General features: G+C 34.1%; 3 protein-coding genes and 1 long non-coding RNA gene across 7 annotated transcripts in view; all 4 read right to left on the reverse strand.

Annotated features, from left to right (window-relative positions):
* Positions 1–524: 524 nt before the first annotated feature.
* Positions 525–1,188, reverse strand: LOC108741462 (glutaredoxin-related protein 5, mitochondrial). Its single transcript, XM_018476284.2, has 2 exons — positions 872–1,188; positions 525–817 (listed from the first exon to the last, which is right to left on the reverse strand). The coding sequence occupies exons 1-2, from the start codon at positions 1,107–1,109 to the stop codon at positions 609–611; spliced, it is 447 nt and encodes a 148-aa protein (XP_018331786.1). The 5' UTR covers positions 1,110–1,188; the 3' UTR covers positions 525–608.
* A 243-nt stretch (positions 1,189–1,431) lies between these two features.
* Positions 1,432–2,429, reverse strand: LOC108741463. The gene is made up of 2 exons (XR_001938506.2): positions 2,024–2,429; positions 1,432–1,970 (listed from the first exon to the last, which is right to left on the reverse strand). It is a non-coding gene; the product is annotated as an uncharacterized LOC108741463 (long non-coding RNA).
* Positions 2,430–2,480: 51 nt separating this feature from the next.
* On the reverse strand, positions 2,481–6,426 carry LOC108741460 (histone-lysine N-methyltransferase KMT5B-A). Of its 4 annotated transcripts, none has more exons than XM_025977510.1 (4): positions 6,334–6,426; positions 5,955–6,059; positions 5,382–5,694; positions 2,481–4,699 (listed from the first exon to the last, which is right to left on the reverse strand). In XM_025977510.1, exons 3-4 carry the CDS (start codon positions 5,685–5,687, stop codon positions 2,765–2,767), a joined length of 2,241 nt encoding a protein of 746 aa, XP_025833295.1. In that variant the 5' UTR covers positions 5,688–5,694; positions 5,955–6,059; positions 6,334–6,426; the 3' UTR covers positions 2,481–2,764. The 4 variants fall into 4 exon arrangements, with proteins under 4 accessions (XP_025833295.1, XP_025833296.1, XP_025833293.1 ...); XM_025977511.1 differs by having other exon boundaries at positions 6,277–6,381; XM_025977508.1 differs by lacking the exon at positions 6,334–6,426 and having other exon boundaries at positions 5,955–6,267.
* Positions 6,427–7,593: 1,167 nt separating this feature from the next.
* Positions 7,594–22,249, reverse strand: part of LOC108741458 (gamma-aminobutyric acid receptor subunit alpha-6) — a 44,927-nt gene continuing 30,271 nt past the window's right edge. Inside the window, exons 5-10 of the mRNA XM_025977515.1 lie at positions 21,538–21,620; positions 21,336–21,470; positions 20,260–20,474; positions 12,600–12,860; positions 12,057–12,252; positions 7,594–7,887 (exon numbers count right to left, since the gene is read on the reverse strand). Of these exons, the coding sequence (XP_025833300.1) occupies positions 7,712–7,887; positions 12,057–12,252; positions 12,600–12,860; positions 20,260–20,474; positions 21,336–21,470; positions 21,538–21,620 (1,066 nt within the window). The 3' untranslated portion in view covers positions 7,594–7,711. The remainder of the gene's footprint in view (positions 7,888–12,056; positions 12,253–12,599; positions 12,861–20,259; positions 20,475–21,335; positions 21,471–21,537; positions 21,621–22,249) is intronic.

The following is a 22,249-nucleotide window of genomic DNA, read 5'->3' on the forward strand; positions in this document are numbered from 1 at the left end:
AGTAATCTAATCTAGGTCTACCTCTACCCCTCCTAACTCCTGTTTCTGCCTCTAATATGTCTCTGACTAGACCTTCATGCCTAAGAAGGTGTCCTACCAACCTATCTCGCCTATTTTTTATTGACTTCCACAGTCCTCTGTTTTCCTATTCTTTCTAATACCTCTTCATTTCTAACCTTTTCTACCCACGATATCCTCATCATCCGCCTATAACACCACATTTCGAACAATTAGATACAGTACAAAATAATATTACTGGGGTCTTTCATTAATATTTTGTTGCACACCACATTTTTATTAATAATTATTAGGCAATGCTTGCTAAATACTACCCAAAAAATGAAGAGATAAGGCTTTTAGTTCTTGTAACTGCATTAAAACAGAAAAGCTCTAAAAGAAATACCACCTATAGAAGGATTGGGTAGAAAAGTAATTATAGTGGAATCAATAAACAATTGTATCCACTAGTCTTTTTGTTCAAATTATTTTTTGTTTATTTGTTAATGTTATTGTAATCAATAAAAGAAACCTGATAGGTTTTATTACCCTTTTCAAACAGAATATAATAAGTATGTACAGTTAAACTACTTACAACACTTTTAAAACATTCAACCTGTTTTGCCCTTTTCTGCTTCCTCTTTCTGTTTTTGTTCTTTCTCATGTTTTGTTAAAAGAGCACTCTTGATACCTACTTTTTCAAATTCTTCAATGAGATCACCAGACTGATGCATTTGTAGCATTACATCACAACCTCCAACAAATTCTCCATTCATATAAACCTGTGGTATTGTAGGCCAATTAGAGTATTCCTTAATTCCTACAAATGTAGAAAGTAATCCAGCACACAACCACTAATTCGTTATAGTACTACCTTGCCGTAGAGATTCGTCCTTTAAAACATCATGTGCTTCATATTTAACTCCATGCATTCTTAATATTTGTACTACCGCATTGCTAAATCCGCACCGTGGTTCCTCTGGTACCCCTTTCATGAAAACTACTACATTCTTACCTTTCACCAATTTATCTATTTCTTCTTTTGATTTCGTTGAGTAAAATCTTGCAATTTGAACATAATTTTTTAATAAACTTCTACCAAATTTATCCATGTTATTTATTTATTAATCACCATTTGTCCGGTTATGAAATTTTAACCTAAAATATGACCATAACACACCATAAAGTCCATAAACTGTGATTAACCATAGGTGATAAACTATGATCCACGAATCTTTGTTATTTTCATAATCTATGGTAGTAGACTTTTGAGAGCGGAATTTGAAATTAAGTTTAAATTTGATAAACATGTAATCATTATAAAACTTCTATTTTTGTTGAAGTTGAAGCATACAACCAAGAAAAAAACCTTCCAAATTATCAAACTAATATTTCCTAATGCTTGCTATATAGTATGCATTAATTCATTCAAGACAGCATTAAAAAAGTTTATTGTGGTCATTTAAAAGTATACAGTGTATGAAGTGGTGAAGTAATTAATCAATGACCTACGGAAATCAGCGAGGAAATTATAATAAACAAGTGTGTACAAAAAGTTGATACAAATGTACATTAAACGATTTAATTACAATTAATTACACATTTATAGGACACAGTCCCTTATCATCAAAATTTTTCTCACATACAACTATAAATCTTTAACAGTTTAACAGTTGTTTTTTTTTGCGTTTTTTTTACACTTATGTATTTAGCGAATATTACCTAATAATTATGAACGAAAGTTGAGGTATCTTTGTGTAAGAAAATATTTGAGAAAAGCTGTCTCGGCAATCAGTTACAAATTTATTTACAGACGTGCGGGTGAAAATAAAATAAACAAAATATGATATTTAAATGAGTTACTATTCAATTTTCTACTCCTCTTAATTGAAACTTATCATATAATCTGCCTTAAAAATGCTAAGACAATATAGAACACGATTATTACCAAACAAGACGATTTTGCCATGGACCTGAAAATAATGGATATTAAAATGTTTCACTTCACATGCTAAAATTAGATTACATTATACATCATATCTGTAGAAGTTGAAACTAGCATGTCATCTATTTTCTCCATTTGAAAAATGTTTTTACATCAGAAAAAATAATGATTTAGTTCTAAGCAAATTTTTTCTTTGTAATACATTTCCCTTTGATTTACTAGTAATAGATCTGGATCTGGGTTTTTATAATTCAGATTTTTAATATTCCTAATTAGGAATTAAAATATGTGCTAAATTAAACATCTAGATGATGAATTGTATGCCACAGATGTTTTTAATTTAACTTATTTAACACATTTTGTACACTATTCACAAATATTTTTGTTAACTGCTGCAATGAACAATTTATAGCCTTTATATAAAACAAATTATTCAATACAAAAAAGAAAACATAAAATACTGATTTAATTCCTTTAAAATGCTGTACTTTTTCATAAAAATTTTTTGTCTTTAATATTCATTAAAAGGTAATTTTTTTAGATTTATGCTGAAACTTAATTTAAAAATTACTTACAGGAATGCGCTCCCTTCATTTCTTAATTTCTGAATACCTATAAGTAGTGTAGTTTTTGTTTTAAATAAATAGTACTAATTAGTCTAATATCTTCACGTTCTAAGAAAATGTAAGCCTGCTTAAGAAAGTGATAAATTATTGGTATTTCAAGCATAAACAGAATAAAATTGTTAATTTATAAATACCAGATTCCTCAATCCATTTCAAATTTAATATTATCTATTATATTTATATCCTGCATAATTTACTAGTCATTAGGGATGGACGGGATATCTATAGTATGACTTTCATTTCCAAAAATCAACTTTAAGCGTTTCATTGGAGGCTGCAGGGAGCCTTCGTTCCCCTTGATTCGTTTTTCTCGTTTGTGTTCTTTACACTTGTGCCTTTTTTTCCTATGGGAATACTTTGTTAAAGGATTTTCCATTCCTTCTACACGCAGCACCTCGTATTCGGGTTCAAAACAGTCCTCACTCAGGCTGTTTCCCGACTCGATAACTTCGTCCAAAACAGGACTACGCTTCATTCGCAAAGTCAACTTTAAATGACCACTTTTTTCCGGCGTTTTTTCTAAATTTATAGGTTGCTGCACTATGTTCTCTTCGGTTTTTTTATTATTGTTTTGTATTTTTGGAACACTTTCTTCTTTCCGAATGTCCTCGTTACTTTTTTCGCTATTATCATTAACGGCAGTAGTGTTGTTGTCTTCAGTCTTATTGTTTAAAGTGTCCGCTGTAGTTGGCTTCAACTCGTCCTTTTCACTAATACTTTTTCTACGGCTAAACTTTCGTATATTGTCAAGATCTGTTTTGACGTCATCCTCGTCGAACTCGTACACGTCTTTGCCGTTATCACTTTTTACACTTTCCGAGTGTTCTGAAACAGCATTGCTATTGCTACGGGTTGATAGACGTGCTGAAGATCTTGTAGTACGGATTGAAGAACTCGAAGTAACATGGCTGTTCCTCGAAGACTTTCGAGTTTGCAGATCATTTTTATGGGATGTTTCAGCTTTGCTTTTTATGTTTTTTTGTGACCGTAAACATTTGTGATTTCGCAATGTAATACCTAAATCGCTGTCGTCGATATTTCCTACTTTCGAACCTTCCTGTATTTCATTAAACATTTTGTTTTGATTTACGCCATCAGAAACGTGTTCTTGGTCACTATAAACCGTGCTGGTACTAGCATTACTTTGCATGTCATCCAGAAGGTTAAAGCGGGTCGAACTGTTTCTAGGACTAAGTTCCTGATTAGTTTGTCGAGCGTTACGTTTCTGCAATCGCGTCACTCTCGAGTTAAGTTCGCCTGAAGTACTTACATTATTTATCACAGAACATTTTTGTTGCAAGCTATGTGAAACCAAATTGTCTTGGGTTAAGCTCGATCGCGTGGAATTTGCACTTAATTCGGAAATGTCTGTACTTGAATTTGACGTGTTCAAGCTTGAAATCGAGTTTCTATCCTTCCGTTGAAATTCGTTAATGTCTGAAAATTGACAACCCTGAGCTATTAACAATTCCGCATCGTATTTCGTTAGCCCTTTCTGACGCATTTCTTTGAAACTCAAAGGAGTTATGATTTTTGCTGAATTTTCCAAAGAGCGCATGTGGCCATTACAGTGATCCAAACCGTTTTTTCCCGATTGTTTTTTAATACGATTAATCCTGTTGTCTGTTTCGCGCAATCTATAACCGTTTTCTTCTTTTTCTTCTTTATCTTTCGCATATGCCCCAGTACTTCGTCTTTCACAAGTTTCACATTCGCAGTAACAATTTTTGTCACCAAAAAAGTCTTCACCATAAAAGCAGGTGATTTCTTCTCCTATCTCGATGTCTCTTAGAACTTTCACGCATGCGGTATCTCTACCTGTAGCAACGAATTTACAGTTTGCGCGACAATCATGATTGATAAAGGCGGCTGGTCCTAACCATAGTTGCGCACAATTTTTACGACAGCTATACATTACAGAAAAGTCATTTTTTCCCGGATTCAAAAGCATCCCTTCTTCTTCTTCCGTTAATTCGGCAATGCAACCAACAAGACATTCGATTTTGTCGTTTTTATACCATTTTTTTGTGGCTGATATTTTTGCCCCTTTTTTTCCTTCTAAAGAGTATCTGTAGCAGGGTTCTATAACGAAGCCGCTTTCTTTATCAAATACTCTCAAATAACGATAGACCTGTAGGTAAATACAGAAAACTTATTGGCAACAATTTTATAATTTTTTTTAAATGTAATGTTACTGATCAGTTTCTTGTGATTGTATTTAAAATAAAATAAATATTTAGAACGTATTTTAATGTTTGTTAAAGTTACTGGTTAATAATTGAAAAGTATAAAAAGAAAATACTTAATAAAAGTATACCATTAATTAACTAAAAAGTAATAAGAATAGCCATTTATAAAGAATTTATAGCGGATTTAACAAAATCTATTCGTTTAACAGAAAATTTATGTGCAATAAAATTGCAAAGGAAAAGGTGACATTTTTACGAAAGACTGACATTATTTATACAACTTGGACTTTTACANAATATTTTAAATATATTAGGGACATAACCTAGTTCTTATTAATCAAGGTTTAATAGGTAAATAATTAGGAAATAATTAAAGTTTAGTGTAAGACATTTTAAGCAAAAACATTCATATTAAGGTATTTTATTATTAAAATAAACAACTTAAAATACTCATATATGAATGAAAAATCATAAATGATATATGTTTATAAAATAATCACAGGAAGTATTTTTTAATGTAAGTGCATAAATAAAAGTAATTGTCTTTGCATAAGAAAGTAGTATTTAAATTATTTAAAATTGATAGACTGCAAAAATTAATATGGAAATAATATAACAACTTACATGAGCTTCTAATCTCTTTTGTTGATTTTTAGATTTTAACCTGGGCATCCATTCACCACTAGCAAGTTTTTTGTAGGCTTTTTCATAATTTTGTGTTCGTATAAACTCCTTAACAATATTTTTAAGTTCAGTGATGTTGGCTTTTGGAGGTCTATATCTAATATTCATTTTGTGTGTTGTGAATCCTAAATGTGGATCTAGCACTAAAGATGTAGCCAAATCATCAAATTCAGAGAGTTCTCGAGGTGACATTCCTGTTGGTTGCATTTTGATAAAAAATGGTCTATGGGGCACATCAACAACCATTCTGTCACTAAAATAGGTTATTGCACTGTAAAGGTTAAAATTAATATAATAAAAGTTATCCTTTCATTTAGAAAAACTTAAAAACGGGATAAATTATAAAAAGTAAATAAGAGGTTAAAACACTATCTTGTCAACTTTACAGGAGTCAAGGTCAACATCAGGGTGACAACAAAGAAATTTACTTCTTCTTTTTTCTTTAAATTGACACTCCCATTGCAAAATAATGCCACCATAATAGCTATATTTTTAACATTATGTTTACCTTACCTAAAACTTATAAATTACAGTATGTCTTCTTCCTCCTTGATGTGTAAAAAATTATTTCTTGTTCATTATACTCAGGGATGCATATCGTACATAAACGGCGAATGTCTGGAGAGAAATAATGTAAACGTTAAAACTGCAAAACGATGCATGTGGACATTTTTTGCTCAAATCGTAAACGAAACTATATTCTTAAATAATCGGTACAGTCTATTTTACTATTAAACAACTAAATCGAACGGGAAAAACTCGCGAAATACGATAATAAAAACAACTTGTTTTACTGAAACCAGACGCTTACAATCTATCATGGCAGACAACTTACTGTTAATATCTGTATTTATTTACATTAAATTTACATTAAACTATGGGAAAGACATACTTTAGAATGCAGCCTTTTAAATAACTTTGCTTATTTCTCTAGGACTGGCATTATTCCGAATTAAAAATATTTTGAGGAAAGCAAAATTCTAGCTCAGCCTGGTTTTCAACCATATTTTTAAGCGAGTCTTCCTTATCGACTTTCATTGCCGGTATTATATATAGGGTGTAATCAACAAGTTTTATTACACGCAGAAAGTGCGATCGTGATGTCACTTAAGATCTACTTTTAAAATTAAACATTAAAATATGTTGGTACTTCTCTGCAAATTTTTACATAACATTAGAAAAAGATATTAAAATGCGATTTTAGTTTACTTTTATTCTATTTGGTATTATATTAACTTACTGCTTTATCTAAAACCGAATTAACTTTTATATATATATGGTCAAGTTATTTTTTAGGCGTACGAAGCAGTAAATGTGCAAAATATGCTATTTAGGATAACTGGGACACTTTCCGTGTGGGTTTTTTAAATGAAGTGGTTTGTATTGAAGATAAATTTATTACAGAGGGATATGTTGAACATAATTTTGACTAATGTACTCTATAAGTATTTACTAAATCGTTATCGATTGCTACTAATATTGTACTTGGAAACCATTTTTTGAATAAAATACTTAAATACAATCATATTAATTAGAGCAAGTTACTAACAATAGTAGACAGAATATAAAGTTGCTGTTTCAAATGCGATATACTACCACTCAAACACTTTCTTTTATCACACTATAAGCACCCTTAAATATGTGGATATTGCATAAGAATTAAACAAACAATTTTCAATTACTTTTTAAATAATTTCCAGCGAAACGCAACAGTTTTGTTTAAAACGTTTTTACCACATTACTGTGTTGGGCTTTTTAAAATAGTATTACGAAAAACTTTGTAGTTCTTTGTCAGTGTTGTGAAGGGTTTCAATGGATAATTAAATTAAGAAAATAATATACTTTTTCTTAAATATTACTTTTTACTGTATCTAAGTTATGTTATAGTAATAATAAGACTTAATTTCTTTTGAATTTTCGCTTCTTTACATTTCAGTTTTGCCCTTTTCTGCTTCCTCTTTCTGTTTTTGTTCTTTCTCATGTTTTGTTAAAAGAGCACTCTTGATACCTACTTTTTCAAATTCTTCAATGAGATCACCAGACTGATGCATTTGTAGCATTACATCACAACCTCCAACAAATTCTCCATTCATNATTACTTTTTACTGTATCTAAGTTATGTTATAGTAATAATAAGACTTAATTTCTTTTGAATTTTCGCTTCTTTACATTTCATTAACAATCTGTATTAATATCGTAACCTTGCCTCATGGTCTTATCTGTTAATTAGTATTTGGTACCCTTTATATATTGTACTCTTATTTTTGATATTAATGACTGTAATAACTTGCTGGAGGATCCTTCCATTCGAAATTTTCTTGAAATTGAACGTATACAAACCAATAACAAAGATTTAGAAGTCCAAAAGAGGTTGGGAAAAGAACCCTTGCTGCTCTATCAATATACGAAACGCTGTTAACATGACGATACCTGTGGTCTTTAAAACCTGCAATTTAAAACTGCATAATTCATTTGTGGATATAGAATTTTGATTGTATGAGTGTGCTATCTCGCTTTATTATCAAATGTATGTACTTTTATACAAGATTATAACAGAGACCCGGGCATTCGAATAATATGATTTTCGTCAACATTTCTTCGATTTACGCATTAACAACTTGATATACTTGGAACGTTCAAAATTGACATAGCTCGCAATAAATTATCTGTGAGAATATGTATCTTCTTTCTGATTTCCACTTGGTACTGTAGTCATTTGCTGCATAGTACAGACAAAAAGAAAAGAGATAACTGATAACAGTAAGCTTTGCAGCGGTTAAAGGTACGCAAAAATTAGGGTCGAAGAATGTTGAAGTTTCTTTAAAGTCCGATGCTGGTAACATGTTCAAATTCTGCTTATTTGCATCTCTATCTGTTGCACATCAGTTGGTGTTATGTTATTTCTTTATTTTTATTAGTGTTCGCTGCAATTCCTAACCGACATCTCTTTTTTATGTATACGATATTCCCTACAATGTCTGTCGTAAATAAAACTAGGCGTTCGGTTAACAATCACTCTGCTGTAGTTAGTAAGTTGAATGAAAAACGTAGTAAATGTGACAGTTTTATTGCGGACTATGCCAATTTTCAACGTTCTAACTATATCTAGTAAATACTACACAATAAGAAGAATTAGTCATATCATCAGGAATATAGACGGCTATTATATTTTTGCATTAACCAAGGGTTGGTCATATAACAATGTAAGACTAAGGGCGGCCTTTGAAGGTGACGAGCAGGGCAACTTACCGGAGCCTTGCGCATTCGCGTAAGAACCCCGGTTACGTAGCCACAAACAATTTTAAAACTCTAAATTTATTTATTAATAGCTTTGCATTTCTCGTCAAGTAACATCATTAAAACTGATTCCACAAAGGCAAAGGGTCTCGCAATGATCTATCCGTTCGGAGCTTCACAGTAGCTAAGGCCGCCCCTGTATAAAACCACAAGTTAGTATGTGATTTCACATAATTCAACTCTCTCAGATTGTATGTGCGTTTGAACTCTTGATATGCATGGTATTTTGCATCACTCCTCAAACAGGAAGTGAAATTTTCTTGGAAAATTAATTTAGCACTCATGTTTATCGATTAACAATTGTGGATTTGGACAAAACAGTAGATATTATTCATATCATTAAATCAGAAGATGCAACGATACAAGTATTAAGAAAAATAAAAAATGTAGGAGTATTGTCAATACCAAGTGTTCTATTTTATTTCTGCATCATATAAGAATGTCGCATAAACGTTGCATAAGCAAAGCGTGTCGATTATGTGATTTGAACGTTTTCGGTTCTAAATTTTACGTCATATTAGGCTAACTTAATATTTAGGTAAAAGAGATGATTATTATGTTAGGAAGTACGTAGAATTAGTGGTGTCAAAAGAGACTGGGTGTTTTTCCAAATAATGACTCGACTCTTACCCAAAATAATGAAAATATCCCTAGTGGAATAAGCTCTCGTGATATAAAAATTACTGAATTAGTCAAAAGGGATGATTATTTTCTTAGAAAGTATGTAGAATTTAGAGTTGCTAATGAATCTTGGTGAGATTACAAGTGGTAAAGCCTCTATTACGAAGTCATAAACTTTCTAAACTATGTAGACTTTTGGTGTGTTTTCAAATAAAGGCTCTACTGTGTTTTAATAACCGGACACGAAAAAACGTGACGAAAATTATTAAATTGGTCAAAATGTGTGATTGCAATATGTATTAGAAAACATGCAGAATTTAATGGTGTTAACAGATTTTTGGTGCGATTTCAAATAGAGATTCTACTCAGTCACAACATTTTAAACTAATAAAAAAATCCGACCAAGAAAAAGCGCTCGTAATTACGAGGAAATAAATGCCAGTGACTTAACCAAAAGAGATGATTACTGTACAAAAAGTACGTAGAATTTAGTGGTGCCAAGCGATTTTGAGTATGATTTCAAATAAATGTCCTATTGTGTTGTAATTGGCTAAAATAATAAAAATAGCCGGATACGAAAAATCGCTCCTTATACGAGGGTGGATTGATAAGTTTCCGGCCTAACCAAGAGATGACGCCACTAGGCCTACCTTGAGGTGACATTCTATAGTACCATCCTTGGATAGCTTGTAGCTATAGTTTCAGCCCGATCTCCTTGCTAGTGTAGGTTTGACAGCACGCTGAACAAGACGCCTCTGTGGTTTTCGTAAAAATGGAAAAGCAGGAAAATCGTGCTGTCATCAAATACTTTTATTTGAAGGGGTTAACGCCGAAGGAAATTAAAAAAGAGATGGACTCAACACTGGGGACATCCTCCCCGTCATATTCAACCGTTAAGCAGTGGGTTTCCGAGTTTAAAAAGGGTCGTGTGAGCACCTCTGATGGGCCTCGCTCAGGACGCCCCGTTGAGGTCACAACTCCAGATATGATCGAAAAAATTCATCAAATAGTGCTGGGAGACCGCAGATTGAAAGTGCGTGAGATAGCTGAGACCTGTAAGATGTCATATGAACGTGTGCAACATATTTTGCACCAACATTTGCATATGGAAAAGCTCTGTGCAAGATGGGTGCCGCGTTTGCTAACAGTCGACCAAAAATTGATTCGAAAAAACATTTCTACCGCAAATTTGTCATTGTATAAGCGTAATCCAAGCGAATTTTTGCGTCGATTCGTAACCGTTGACGAAACGTGGGTCCACCACTACACTCCTGAAACCAAAGAACAGTCTAAACAGTGGATTGGACCAGGGGAACCAACTCCAAAGAAGGCAAAAACAATTTTTTCGGCGAACAAGGTTATGGCTACTGTTTTTTGGGATGCAAGAGGTATTATATACATTGATTACCTTGCAAAGGGTAATACTATCACTGGTCAATACTACGCAGACTTATTGCAACGTTTGAGCCACGAGGTGAAAATTAAACGACCTCATCTGGCGAAGAAAAAAATCTTGTTTCATCACGATAACGCACCAGCGCACACGTCAATCGTTGCGACGGCTAAAATCAACGATCTAAAGTTTGAATTGATGCCGCACCCTCCTTACTCTCCAGACCTAGCCCCGAGTGACTATTTTCTGTTCCCTAATCTCAAAAAATGGCTTGGCGGTAAGAGATTTGTGGACAATGAAGAAGTAATCGAAGCTGTAAATGGTTATTTTGAGGAGCTTGACGAATCAGTCTATAGAGATGGCATTAATAGACTGGAACACCGCTATGAGAAATGTATCAGCCTTGGAGGAGATTATGTTGAGAAATAAAAAAAAAAAATTTTTAAAACCTTGTTTTTCTTGGTCAGGCCGGAAACTTATCAATCCACCCTCGTATTACGACGAAAAGTAAATTATTTAATCGGGCAAAATGTGTGAATAAAATATTAGAAAACACATAGAATTTAATGGCGCTAGTGGACTTTTGATGCGATTTCAAATAGAGGTTCTACGGAGTCATAACTTTTAAAAGTAACGAAGAAGGGCTCGTAAAATTGTGAGAAGGTAAACTTAATCACAAGGGATTATTATTACATATACAAAAAAGTAAGTAGAATTTATTGGTACCAAGATATTGTGAGTGTGTTTTCAAATAAGTGTACTATTATGCTGTGACTGATTAAAATAATGAAAATATCTGAATTAATCAAAAGAGGTGATTATTACCTTAGAATGTATGTAGACTTTAGGGAAGCCAACGAACTATCGACACGACTCCATATTGAGGCTCTATTTTATGAAGTACTTAATTAAGAAATCCCTACACGAAAAAGCGCTCGTAAATAAAAATAGTTGTACATGAAAAAGCGTTTGTGATGCTACGACGAGAAAAAAATTACTAAATTAGCCGGAAGGGCTGATTATTGTATTATTTTTCAATAGCATAGTATAATCTAGTCCTTTAAATTAATTTACTTTCGCTTGCTTTCTTACGTATATTCTGTATTTCGAAAAAATTATTTGTTAATAAGTCGAAAGATCCATGTTCTTATTTATATCTACATTTTGAGTACATTTTTTATGGTTTCATCTGTTTTATGATTTTTAAAATAAATTTATTCTAGAAGATATTCTGTTATCGGCTGATTGAATGTCCGGGTTTATCTGTAGCCTTGCATTTATCTTTTTTGTATTTTAACCTTTACCCAATGCTGCTGCTTCTCGTTGTCGTTGCCTTCTGAAATCGTCGTTCCCCATAAGGCAATAAAGGAATTGTCTCCATTTTGGAAGACGAAATTCGGTTTGGGTCGTTTTTTCCATCGTCAGTTTGACCGGTGGAAGAGACCGGGAGTGTGATGTGAAGGAAGTTCTTCGGTTATTATAATTATTAAGAGTTGCATCCTACGACAATCAGATATTTTGTTCATGTAGAAATTTTTTTGCAAAAGCTACACAAGGAACTGGCAACCATATCAAAATTTTCGTTTTAAGGTTTCTATACCTCGATAAAAAATCACTACGAAGCAAATTTTTATAATGGGTTTTATATAAAATGTTGTAAAAAACAGGTAATCATTTTTAATTTTTATATCAAACATTTTCAGTGATATTGTCAGAAATTTGAGCCAGGAACACTCTCTTAATTTCGAATATTCTGAGAATAAAACAATCTGTGAGTCAAAGTTATACAATTACCTTAATTTCGGATGGGTTAGTTTGGTTTTATTGTCAAACCAGCAGATACTCACGTTATAAATAGGACAAATCATTGAACTTCTTCGTCTTCCAATTCTGTATCCTACACCAATGGAGTTTTCTACAACGGTGTCGACGGCATTTACACCTATTGTCTCTTCGGTCTCGCAATCTTCCCATTCATCTTCATCGATGGGGATTTCCCCGCTGCCCACTTTAGTAAAATAATGCACTCCTGCGAATTCTAATAGCGTCGCGACGCAGTAAAAGAAGCTCATTAACAGAAACCAGTCTAATGCGGTAGCGTAACGAACCTTAAATAGTCAAAGATCCTAATCGATAAATAATACCTGGTGTCTCCAAATATTCTTTTAAACAAACGAATGCTTTAAATGAAAGTCGTGCGATATATAACTGATTTCTCGTTTCTGCTTTGCTGATTATCTGACTTAGGATTGCCAACTTTAATATTTAGATTTTTTGGACAAGGAGGATAAAAATGCAGGACGAGTGGCGTATTTTCAATGCCGCTCCGAGTTAATTACATTTGGCCTCTCCTACCATCAGCATTACTTTACATTCTTACCATATACAATATTCGTTATAGAAAATAACAGAACTGTTGCAGAAAGTCAATCAAAAAGTTCTCGTCAGATTGTTTTCTATTGAAAGCACAGTTAACGAATTTGGAGGTAGTTTTTTATTTTGATTTAAGTACCCAAAATTGTCTCTTCGCCTTGCAGTTAGATGCATATATTAAAATATTTGCAATGCGATATTAATATGCGAATGTACATTTTCGACGTTTTTTTCGTTAATTGTTTGATTAAGTTTGACAATAGATGGCAGAAGTCATTGCGTTTAAAGAAAAACGCAATTCGACTTAAAAATCGAGTTAAGACATATTCTGCATTTATTACTGTTATTTTTTTACATTAAAGTGAAGGGATATTTACCACCTCCACAATTTTGCCGCTCTGGGCTATAGCCCGCTCAGCCCATACGTGTAGGATATCAGAGATAAATTTAGGATAAATAAATAAATGTCTATTCATTTACCACGCTTGTTCGTAGTATATTACTGCATTTAGTGGAATTCAAAAATATTCAACAATCCATTAACGGTATCAAATCGAACGGAATTATCCAACGCGTACACTTAAATCCAACGTGGTAGGCGCATTGTAACTAAATAGAACAAAAAAACTGGGTCAAATTTTCTGACGAAACAATCATACGTGGATGCAGATTTCAATTTTATTTGAAATCAAAAGCACGTTGTAGATACGATGCAGAACAATTCTACATGCTGCCTTAAGACAGCGTTTTATGAATTACTACAAATAGTGCGGTAAACGCCATCTGTAGTATATTGCCTGGAGTCGATATCCTATTATGGACCTAAATGTAGCACTAAATGTAGCAATATATTACAGATGGGGTCTACCACATTATTTGTAGTAATTCAGAAAATGCTGTCTTAAGGGAGCAGTTACAGGGACTTTATTAGGTGGAAATTGTCTACGACGCGCTAATGGGATTTGGTACAGAACCAGACTTAACCTCTCTCGTAGGTGCTTCTGCAAGGCTAAGTGAGAGAAGTATATAAATCTACTTTCGTTCTTCTTCCTTGTGACCCAAAAGAGACAGGTGTAGTGTCGAACGGGGGATGTCCCATTGCCGCCCTCAAAAATATACCTGAAACAGTGACATTGCTGTCCGCCAACTTTATTACCCTCATAATTAATTTGAATTCATAATTACGTAAACAACGGATGGATCATTGGACTAGGAAGTAAAAAAGGACTAGCGGTGTAAACTGTGACAGATTCGATATTTGGAGACAGAACATTAAAAAATTGTTCTAATCTTTTCGATCAACTTTACCCTCTTCACGTCGATCTTTAAAGCACAGAAAATTACACGAATGTGCGTCCGGTTACATATGCATCATTAGCAAAAAGAAAAAATATCGTACAAGAGACTTTGAATTGATAAAAAGTACAGTTCTAACGTTTAATCCAAAATATTTGAAAATTAATTTTGAACTATCTACAATTTTGGCCTGCAAAGAAGTATTGCCTCATACATTTTTAAAAGGCTGTAACTTTCATTTCAAACAGTGCTTATGGCGAAAATCCAAGAATTGAGATTATTATCTACATACCGGACATACCAAGAATTAAGAGAAACCGTGTAAAAATGACTGCAGCATGAGCATATTTACCAATGCCGTTCGTAGAAGAAGGATGGTTTTATATTATAGAAAAATCTCCAAACACATCCGCAATATGCAGTTACAGTGGCAAATGATCTAATTGGAGATATGCGGAATTGTTAAGGAGAGCGGCATCGCACCATTTTCCTAAATCATATGTTCAATATTATCTCCTGAATGAGGACGCGGCCAGCAATGTAAGTTTTTCGAGGCGCCGGCAGCAATGAGACTAAGAGCCTTTTCACACGGGCTACATTTTTTAGCGCTTCTGAAGCGCTGCATTTGTGCGATTTTTTAAAATCTACTTTTAAATTGATGCCTTCACACATGAGCAGCGCTTCAAAAATGTAGCGCTACAGTCGCTGAACTATAACAGCATTCGCTTGAATTGCCCGGCTTAATAGTCGCGTATTTGTTGCGCTTCACTAAGAAATACATTTACAGTGGACCCACGATAATCCGGCCCCTGGCTAATCCGGCACCCCCTGTAATCCGACATGGTCTATTATTTATTATGTATTAAATATTTTTTTTTGACAATCTTCGCTAATGCATGATTGAACAAGTTATAACTTGTACACACCACCACTATTGTGCTCGATGCGTAGAGTATTGTTTTGATTCTGATTGCTTAATTTGAATTTGACTATATGTGATGAAGATAGCGGTGCGGTCTAGCGTGTGTTCATTGTTTAGTGTTTATTCATTGTGTATTAGGTATTCGTACCTAGTAATGTCGTCACAAGCTCAGAAGCGAAAGCACAAAATACTGACAATTAAAGAAAAATGTGATATTTTAGACCGCTTAATTCGTAAGTCTTAGGCAGTACTCTATAATACAACAAATTCGCTAATCCGACACTGCCCTGCAAACTGTTTGTCGGATTACCGGGGGTCCACTGTACTTAAATAACCCTTCCACACTGGCATATTTTTAGTAGTGCGACAGACCAATGATGCACAATGTCGACGTTGAAAATTTCATAATTTCAAAGATTGCATTTGGAATAGTTGCAGTGCAGGCTATATAAGAAAGAACATCGAAAGAAGGAATGACTAAAAAACTTTTATTTCGGCGTAAATCTTAGAAAGATGTATAGAAGTCTTTTTATCAATCGATTGCTGTTGTAAGGATCGACCCTTTCCGATTCTTTATATTCTTCTTCTTTTTTTTTTTTAATTTATCAGAAGCGCTAATAAAGTAAGCTCCTCTTCGTCCTTCTTCTTCGACTTCACTTTAATAACTGTTTCTTTAAATTTGAAATAGGTTCGTTACTACCGGCTAGAATATCGAAGCGCTGCAAAAAATCGCTTTTTATACATGTAAATTAGCAACTGTCGTGTTACTGTAGCGCAACGGAAGCGCTACATAATGTAGCTCGTGTGGAAAGCTGTAAATTGTCGAAGAATGTCGAACTTGGGGATGAGGTGGTGAAGCGTCGCCAGGAGAGGGATGTACGACTATGCTCTGACTACTATGAACTCTTTGTTTTGATATGTATTTTTATTAATAAAGTATAATAAAAGATTTGTGCAGTTTTAAGCGCAATTGTAAGTGTTTAATGATTGCTAATGCTTGCTTTTTGATAATGTTCAAGACATTTTGGGTCCTGTAGAGGGTCACAATAGGACAGAGGAAACCAGATCCCAAATGGAGGACTGTTGACAACCCTACTTAGAGGTAGTCTTTGGAAGGGAATGGCTAACGACAATTTTTATGATCGATTGTTGTCGAAAAAACATATTAATTTTGAACCTTTAGCACCCTATAATGGTACTCTGTTAAAGGTTCGAGTTCTACTCGCACATTGAAAAAAAAAATAGTAAATTTGAAATACTTTGACTATTTTGCCAATAAAAATTTGTATTTATCCAATACATCTTGTTGATTTACTACAAACGGGGGATGTCCCATTGCCGCCCTCAAAAATATACCTGAAACAGTGACATTGCTGTCCGCCAACTTTATTACCCTCATAATTAATTTGAATTCATAATTACGTAAACAACGGATGGATCATTGGACTAGGAAGTAAAAAAGGACTAGCGGTGTAAACTGTGACAGATTCGATATTTGGAGACAGAACATTAAAAAATTGTTCTAATCTTTTCGATCAACTTTACCCTCTTCACGTCGATCTTTAAAGCACAGAAAATTACACGAATGTGCGTCCGGTTACATATGCATCATTAGCAAAAAGAAAAAATATCGTACAAGAGACTGTTTGAATTGATAAAAAGTACAGTTCTAACGTTTAATCCAAAATATTTGAAAATTAATTTTGAACTATCTACAATTTTGGCCTGCAAAGAAGTATTGCCTCATACATTTTTAAAAGGCTGTAACTTTCATTTCAAACAGTGCTTATGGCGAAAATCCAAGAATTGAGATTATTATCTACATACCGGACATACCAAGAATTAAGAGAAACCGTGTAAAAATGACTGCAGCATGAGCATATTTACCAATGCCGTTCGTAGAAGAAGGATGGTTTTATATTATAGAAAAATCTCCAAACACATCCGCAATATGCAGTTACAGTGGCAAATGATCTAATTGGAGATATGCGGAATTGTTAAGGAGAGCGGCATCGCACCATTTTCCTAAATCATATGTTCAATATTATCTCCTGAATGAGGACGCGGCCAGCAATGTAAGTTTTTCGAGGCGCCGGCAGCAATGAGACTAAGAGCCTTTTCACACGGGCTACATTTTTTAGCGCTTCTGAAGCGCTGCATTTGTGCGATTTTTTAAAATCTACTTTTAAATTGATGCCTTCACACATGAGCAGCGCTTCAAAAATGTAGCGCTACAGTCGCTGAACTATAACAGCATTCGCTTGAATTGCCCGGCTTAATAGTCGCGTATTTGTTGCGCTTCACTAAGAAATACATTTACAGTGGACCCACGATAATCCGGCCCCTGGCTAATCCGGCACCCCCTGTAATCCGACATGGTCTATTATTTATTATGTATTAAATATTTTTTTTTGACAATCTTCGCTAATGCATGATTGAACAAGTTATAACTTGTACACACCNAGTGATATAGTATAGTAATTTTTGAGTTGGAAATTCCGACACCATGTTGGAAAAATCTTAAACCTCTACTTTTTTATTTACAATACATATTGGAAAATTTGTAAAGTGTATAAGAATAAAACTTCCAACATATGTTTTGTACATTTACCTCGGAAATTTTTAACAGTGTAATCCTTATTGTCTTAAACTTATTCTTATTGAAATTTTGTACGAACCTAAACCACCACGAACAACCACCAAGGAAGGATTTCATTTAAGAATGTAAAACTATTTTTTTAATATAAATATTAGTGTGATGAGTTAATTTACCTTTGGTAGATCGTTTCTGGAATCCAAGCTAATTGTGGACAATGTTAGCACTGTAGTGATCCCCAAGCCAACGCGGTCGCTTGTGGCTTCTCGATGAATCCAAAACGAAACCCAAGATAGAACAACTATCAAAATACAAGGTACGTACACTTGAATTAGAAAGTAACCTGCATGTCTTTGGAGATTAAAAGACACCTGGAGTACTGAAAATTCACCTAAAAGGTAGAGCTTTTGGATGATTCAAAGAAACAAAAAACAAATTGAAAATATAAAATGTTAGATTAAATATACCATTTGAGTTTTGAACTTTTCACATGCTATAGGGTTGTTCGGAAAGTCATTTCGTTTTTTCCCGACAGAGGATTTAATTGTATTCTGTTGCACCCAACTTCACATTTAAGCCCTATAATTTTGATATGCTTTGAGAGCTCATATAGCAAGGCTTGTGTGTGAAAAATTCCAATTAATTCTACGCAGTAGTTTTTGGTTGGTGCCCTTTTAAATATGGAGAGCGATAAGCAGCATTTTCGACATATCTTACTGTTTTACTACAGAAAGGGTAAAAATGCTGTTCAAGNGCCCTTACAACCACTTGTACAACTGAAGATTCTTGGGATAACGTGGTTGCTGATGTGCAGAACGCTGTTAATAATACGATACACCAAATCACCCGAAAAACGCCTCACCAACTACTTATGGGCTATACACCACGACGAAAGTGCTATAGTATTATCTCCGCAGAATTGGATTTCCTTAATTTCGTTGAGGATATTGATAAAATTAGACGCGAAGCAAATGAACGAATTGAAATAAATCAAAAAGCTCAGAAAGAACGCTTTGATAAACATCGAAAACCTCCTAAAGAATATAAGATTGACGATTTAGTTTTAATCCTAAAAGCTCCCACTGCCGATGGTAAGAAGCTGCGACGAAAATGTGCCGGTGGAATTGTAATTTTATTTTATCTAATATATCTTTATCCGTTTGTCGGTGTTATGATTTGAAATATGACCTTTTTTCATGAAGGTGAGTAGCCGGGCAGGCACGGATATATTTTGTCTTATTTTGAGTCAGTATTGTTTTGGCCAGGCCTGTGTGCAGAACTGTTTTGCATATGCTTTAAGTGTACACTTCTATTTAGCACCTGTGTGGTGCAATTGCCTTGTTTTACCTGTGTGGTAATTTATGCATCTGTGTGATGCGATTATGTTGTTTTACCTGTGTGGTACTTTTTGCATCTATGTGGTGCAAGCCCCCGGCGCGCAAATCCCGTCCTCTCTGGGGATGTGGTTCCTTCGGAGCAGAGACATGTAGGTGAGGGGCCCTACATGCGCCCGGTTGACATGATTTGGTGTTCTCACACCAAATCATTGGGATGCTGACTACTAGCGCGATAGTCGGGCGTCCAGGGGAGCCTCTACTCGTTTCAGGTGGAAATGTACATTTCTGAAGATTATGGTTTGTTAAATATATATATCTGATATGGAAAGATGGGCTTTTTATTAAAGGTCTGCATGGGGGATGCATTTCCCCCTCTTCTTTATGCAAAACAGTAACTTCGTATTTGTTTCATGTTTTTGCGATGTGTCTGCCTGCTATATGCCGTTTCGGGCTGCTATGCGATGACCCGCGTAAGTTAAAGTGGTTTATTGAATTCGTAATTAATCCTAATTTTACATGAGTCAATTAGTAATTTTTAAAAGTACTGAAAGGGACAGTAACTGTTATACTGAATAAATCAGTAAATTAGCTTCTATGTTTAATACAAATTAAGTAAGTGTCGCGGACCAACAGGGGGCGGAAGGGGCGTCCCGCCCCGGACCTCTGGTCTTGGGGGGCCCACAAATGCCTCCACGTTCCCTTGGTCAAATCCTAAACAGGACTTTAAAATGTGCTTGGTACCTTCATAATTTCATCAAGATCAAAACACTACAACCATCTGGACTTTTTACGCGGTACTAATATTCTTTTAACTTTGCTGACGCGTCCAATATGCTGGGGGAAGTCCCGTCTTTGTAGCGGGATCCCTGAATGAATGAAATGCAAATAATTCTCTCTTGTACGCTTACATTTACATTCACTATATTATTTTTCGATGTAAATAAATCATTGGCCTTAAATATTAGTGTGATGAGTTAATTTACCTTTGGTAGATCGTTTCTGGAATCCAAGCTAATTGTGGACAATGTTAGCACTGTAGTGATCCCCAAGCCAACGCGGTCGCTTGTGGCTTCTCGATGAATCCAAAACGAAACCCAAGATAGAACAACTATCAAAATACAAGGTACGTACACTTGAATTAGAAAGTAACCTGCATGTCTTTGGAGATTAAAAGACACCTGGAGTACTGAAAATTCACCTAAAAGGTAGAGCTTTTGGATGATTCAAAGAAACAAAAAACAAATTGAAAATATAAAATGTTAGATTAAATATACCATTTGAGTTTTGAACTTTTCACATGCTATAGGGTTGTTCGGAAAGTCATTTCGTTTTTTCCCGACAGAGGATTTAATTGTATTCTGTTGCACCCAACTTCACATTTAAGCCCTATAATTTTGATATGCTTTGAGAGCTCATATAGCAAGGCTTGTGTGTGAAAAATTCCAATTAATTCTACGCAGTAGNATCAAATAAATTCAAGTATATAATTGCATAATAATGTTTATTATAAATTGTGAAATAATTTGTTATTTGAACACTCGTACCTACCTACCGGTTAACATAAACGTGATGCTTTTTGTTGGTTATCACAAACAATATGCTGCGAGCAAGTATCTCTTTTATACGAATGTAACTTTTAAATTTACTGAAAACATTAGTACGTATCTCCATATACGACAGTGAAGAATCACTGATTTTCAGTAAAGTGATATAAAACAGTCAAAAATTACTGTTTTGTCATTTGCTATCCGAATTACTGAAAAAAATCAGTACAAATTCTGCTGATTTAATTCAAGAGAGTAAAGTATTTTGTGTAAATATATTAAAAAATATTATTTATAAATAACGCATCTGGCCATAATATAGAGCTAATGCGTCTCCAGAATTTATAAAATGTTCACAAACTGTATTAAAATTTGACCCTTTATCTGCTATGCCTTTAAAGTTGGCAAATTTATGTTCTATGAAGCTGAATTTCATTTTCATAAATCGTATTATTTTATGAATTATAGGGTAGCAAAGTGCATGAACGTCTATGCCAGAAATATGAAAGTCTAACCTTCTCGCCGAGTAAAAGTAAAATTTCTGGATGGAAAGCTCATCAGATCAAATTGTGAAAGTGTCATTCCGGGCACAAAATCAACGCTGTTTTCACCTTGCCATTGGTATACCAACTGCTGTGCTGTATATGCATCTAAAGTAAACGATTACTTAAAATAATTTGCTCAAAAAATAATTAAATTAACCTATATTTCACTCACAACTCCCTAAAATCAACGGGCAGGATTGTCTATCCATTGGGAAATTTCGTAATTCCATTGGGCATTTGGCTTTAATTGTTAATCTGTAAAAAACAACTTGGGTATTTAACAGTAGGGGATATATGATCATATTTAGACCTCATTTTTTCGATTTTAGCGATAGTTACTTAGGTGTTCTGTCTCGTAGTATGAGGGTTCACCTACTTCTCGAAATTAAGAAAATATACAGATTTATTCATTCCGTTTTACTATACGATATTTTGAAGAATAGATCTGATAAAGTAATGATTTTTATGTATTTTGATTCCTTGGAGAGATTTGTTGTTTTATTTACGATTTTTGCAAATTTTTCAAAGCGAGTTAAAGATAAACTACGATCATCATCATTATTAGAAGGTCTTCAGTCCTAAGAGTGGTTGGACACGCACCTCAACTCTTTCCTATCCTGAGCTAAACTTCGCATATCCCTAAAACTAGAACAACCCATATCCTTAACTATTTGCGAACAGTAATTTAATCTACCCCTCCTAACTACCGTTTCTGCCTCTAATATGTCTCTGACTAGACCTTCATGTCTGAGAAGGTATTCTACTAACCTATCTCTCCTATTTTTTATTGACTTCCATAGAGTCCTCTGTTCTCCTATTTTTTTTTAATACCTCTTCATTTCTAATCGTCTCTATCCACGGTATTCTCATCGTTCTCTTGTAAC

This window comes from Agrilus planipennis, unplaced genomic scaffold (genome assembly GCF_000699045.2).
Source record: "Agrilus planipennis isolate EAB-ADULT unplaced genomic scaffold, Apla_2.0 scaffold278, whole genome shotgun sequence".
NCBI classification, from domain to species: Eukaryota; Metazoa; Arthropoda; class Insecta; order Coleoptera; family Buprestidae; genus Agrilus; species Agrilus planipennis.

Coding starts and splice junctions, on each gene's coding strand:
- LOC108741460 (XM_025977510.1), bottom strand. CDS start 5,687: ATGGTTGTTGATGTGCCCCATAGACCATTTTTTATCAAAATGCAACCA. Junction 4,700..5,381: donor AAAAGAGATTAGAAGCTCAT/GTAAGTTGTTAT, acceptor ATTTACCTACAG/GTCTATCGTTATTTGAGAGT.
- LOC108741462 (XM_018476284.2), bottom strand. CDS start 1,109: ATGGATAAATTTGGTAGAAGTTTATTAAAAAATTATGTTCAAATTGCA. Junction 818..871: donor GGACGAATCTCTACGGCAAG/GTAGTACTATAA, acceptor CTACATTTGTAG/GAATTAAGGAATACTCTAAT.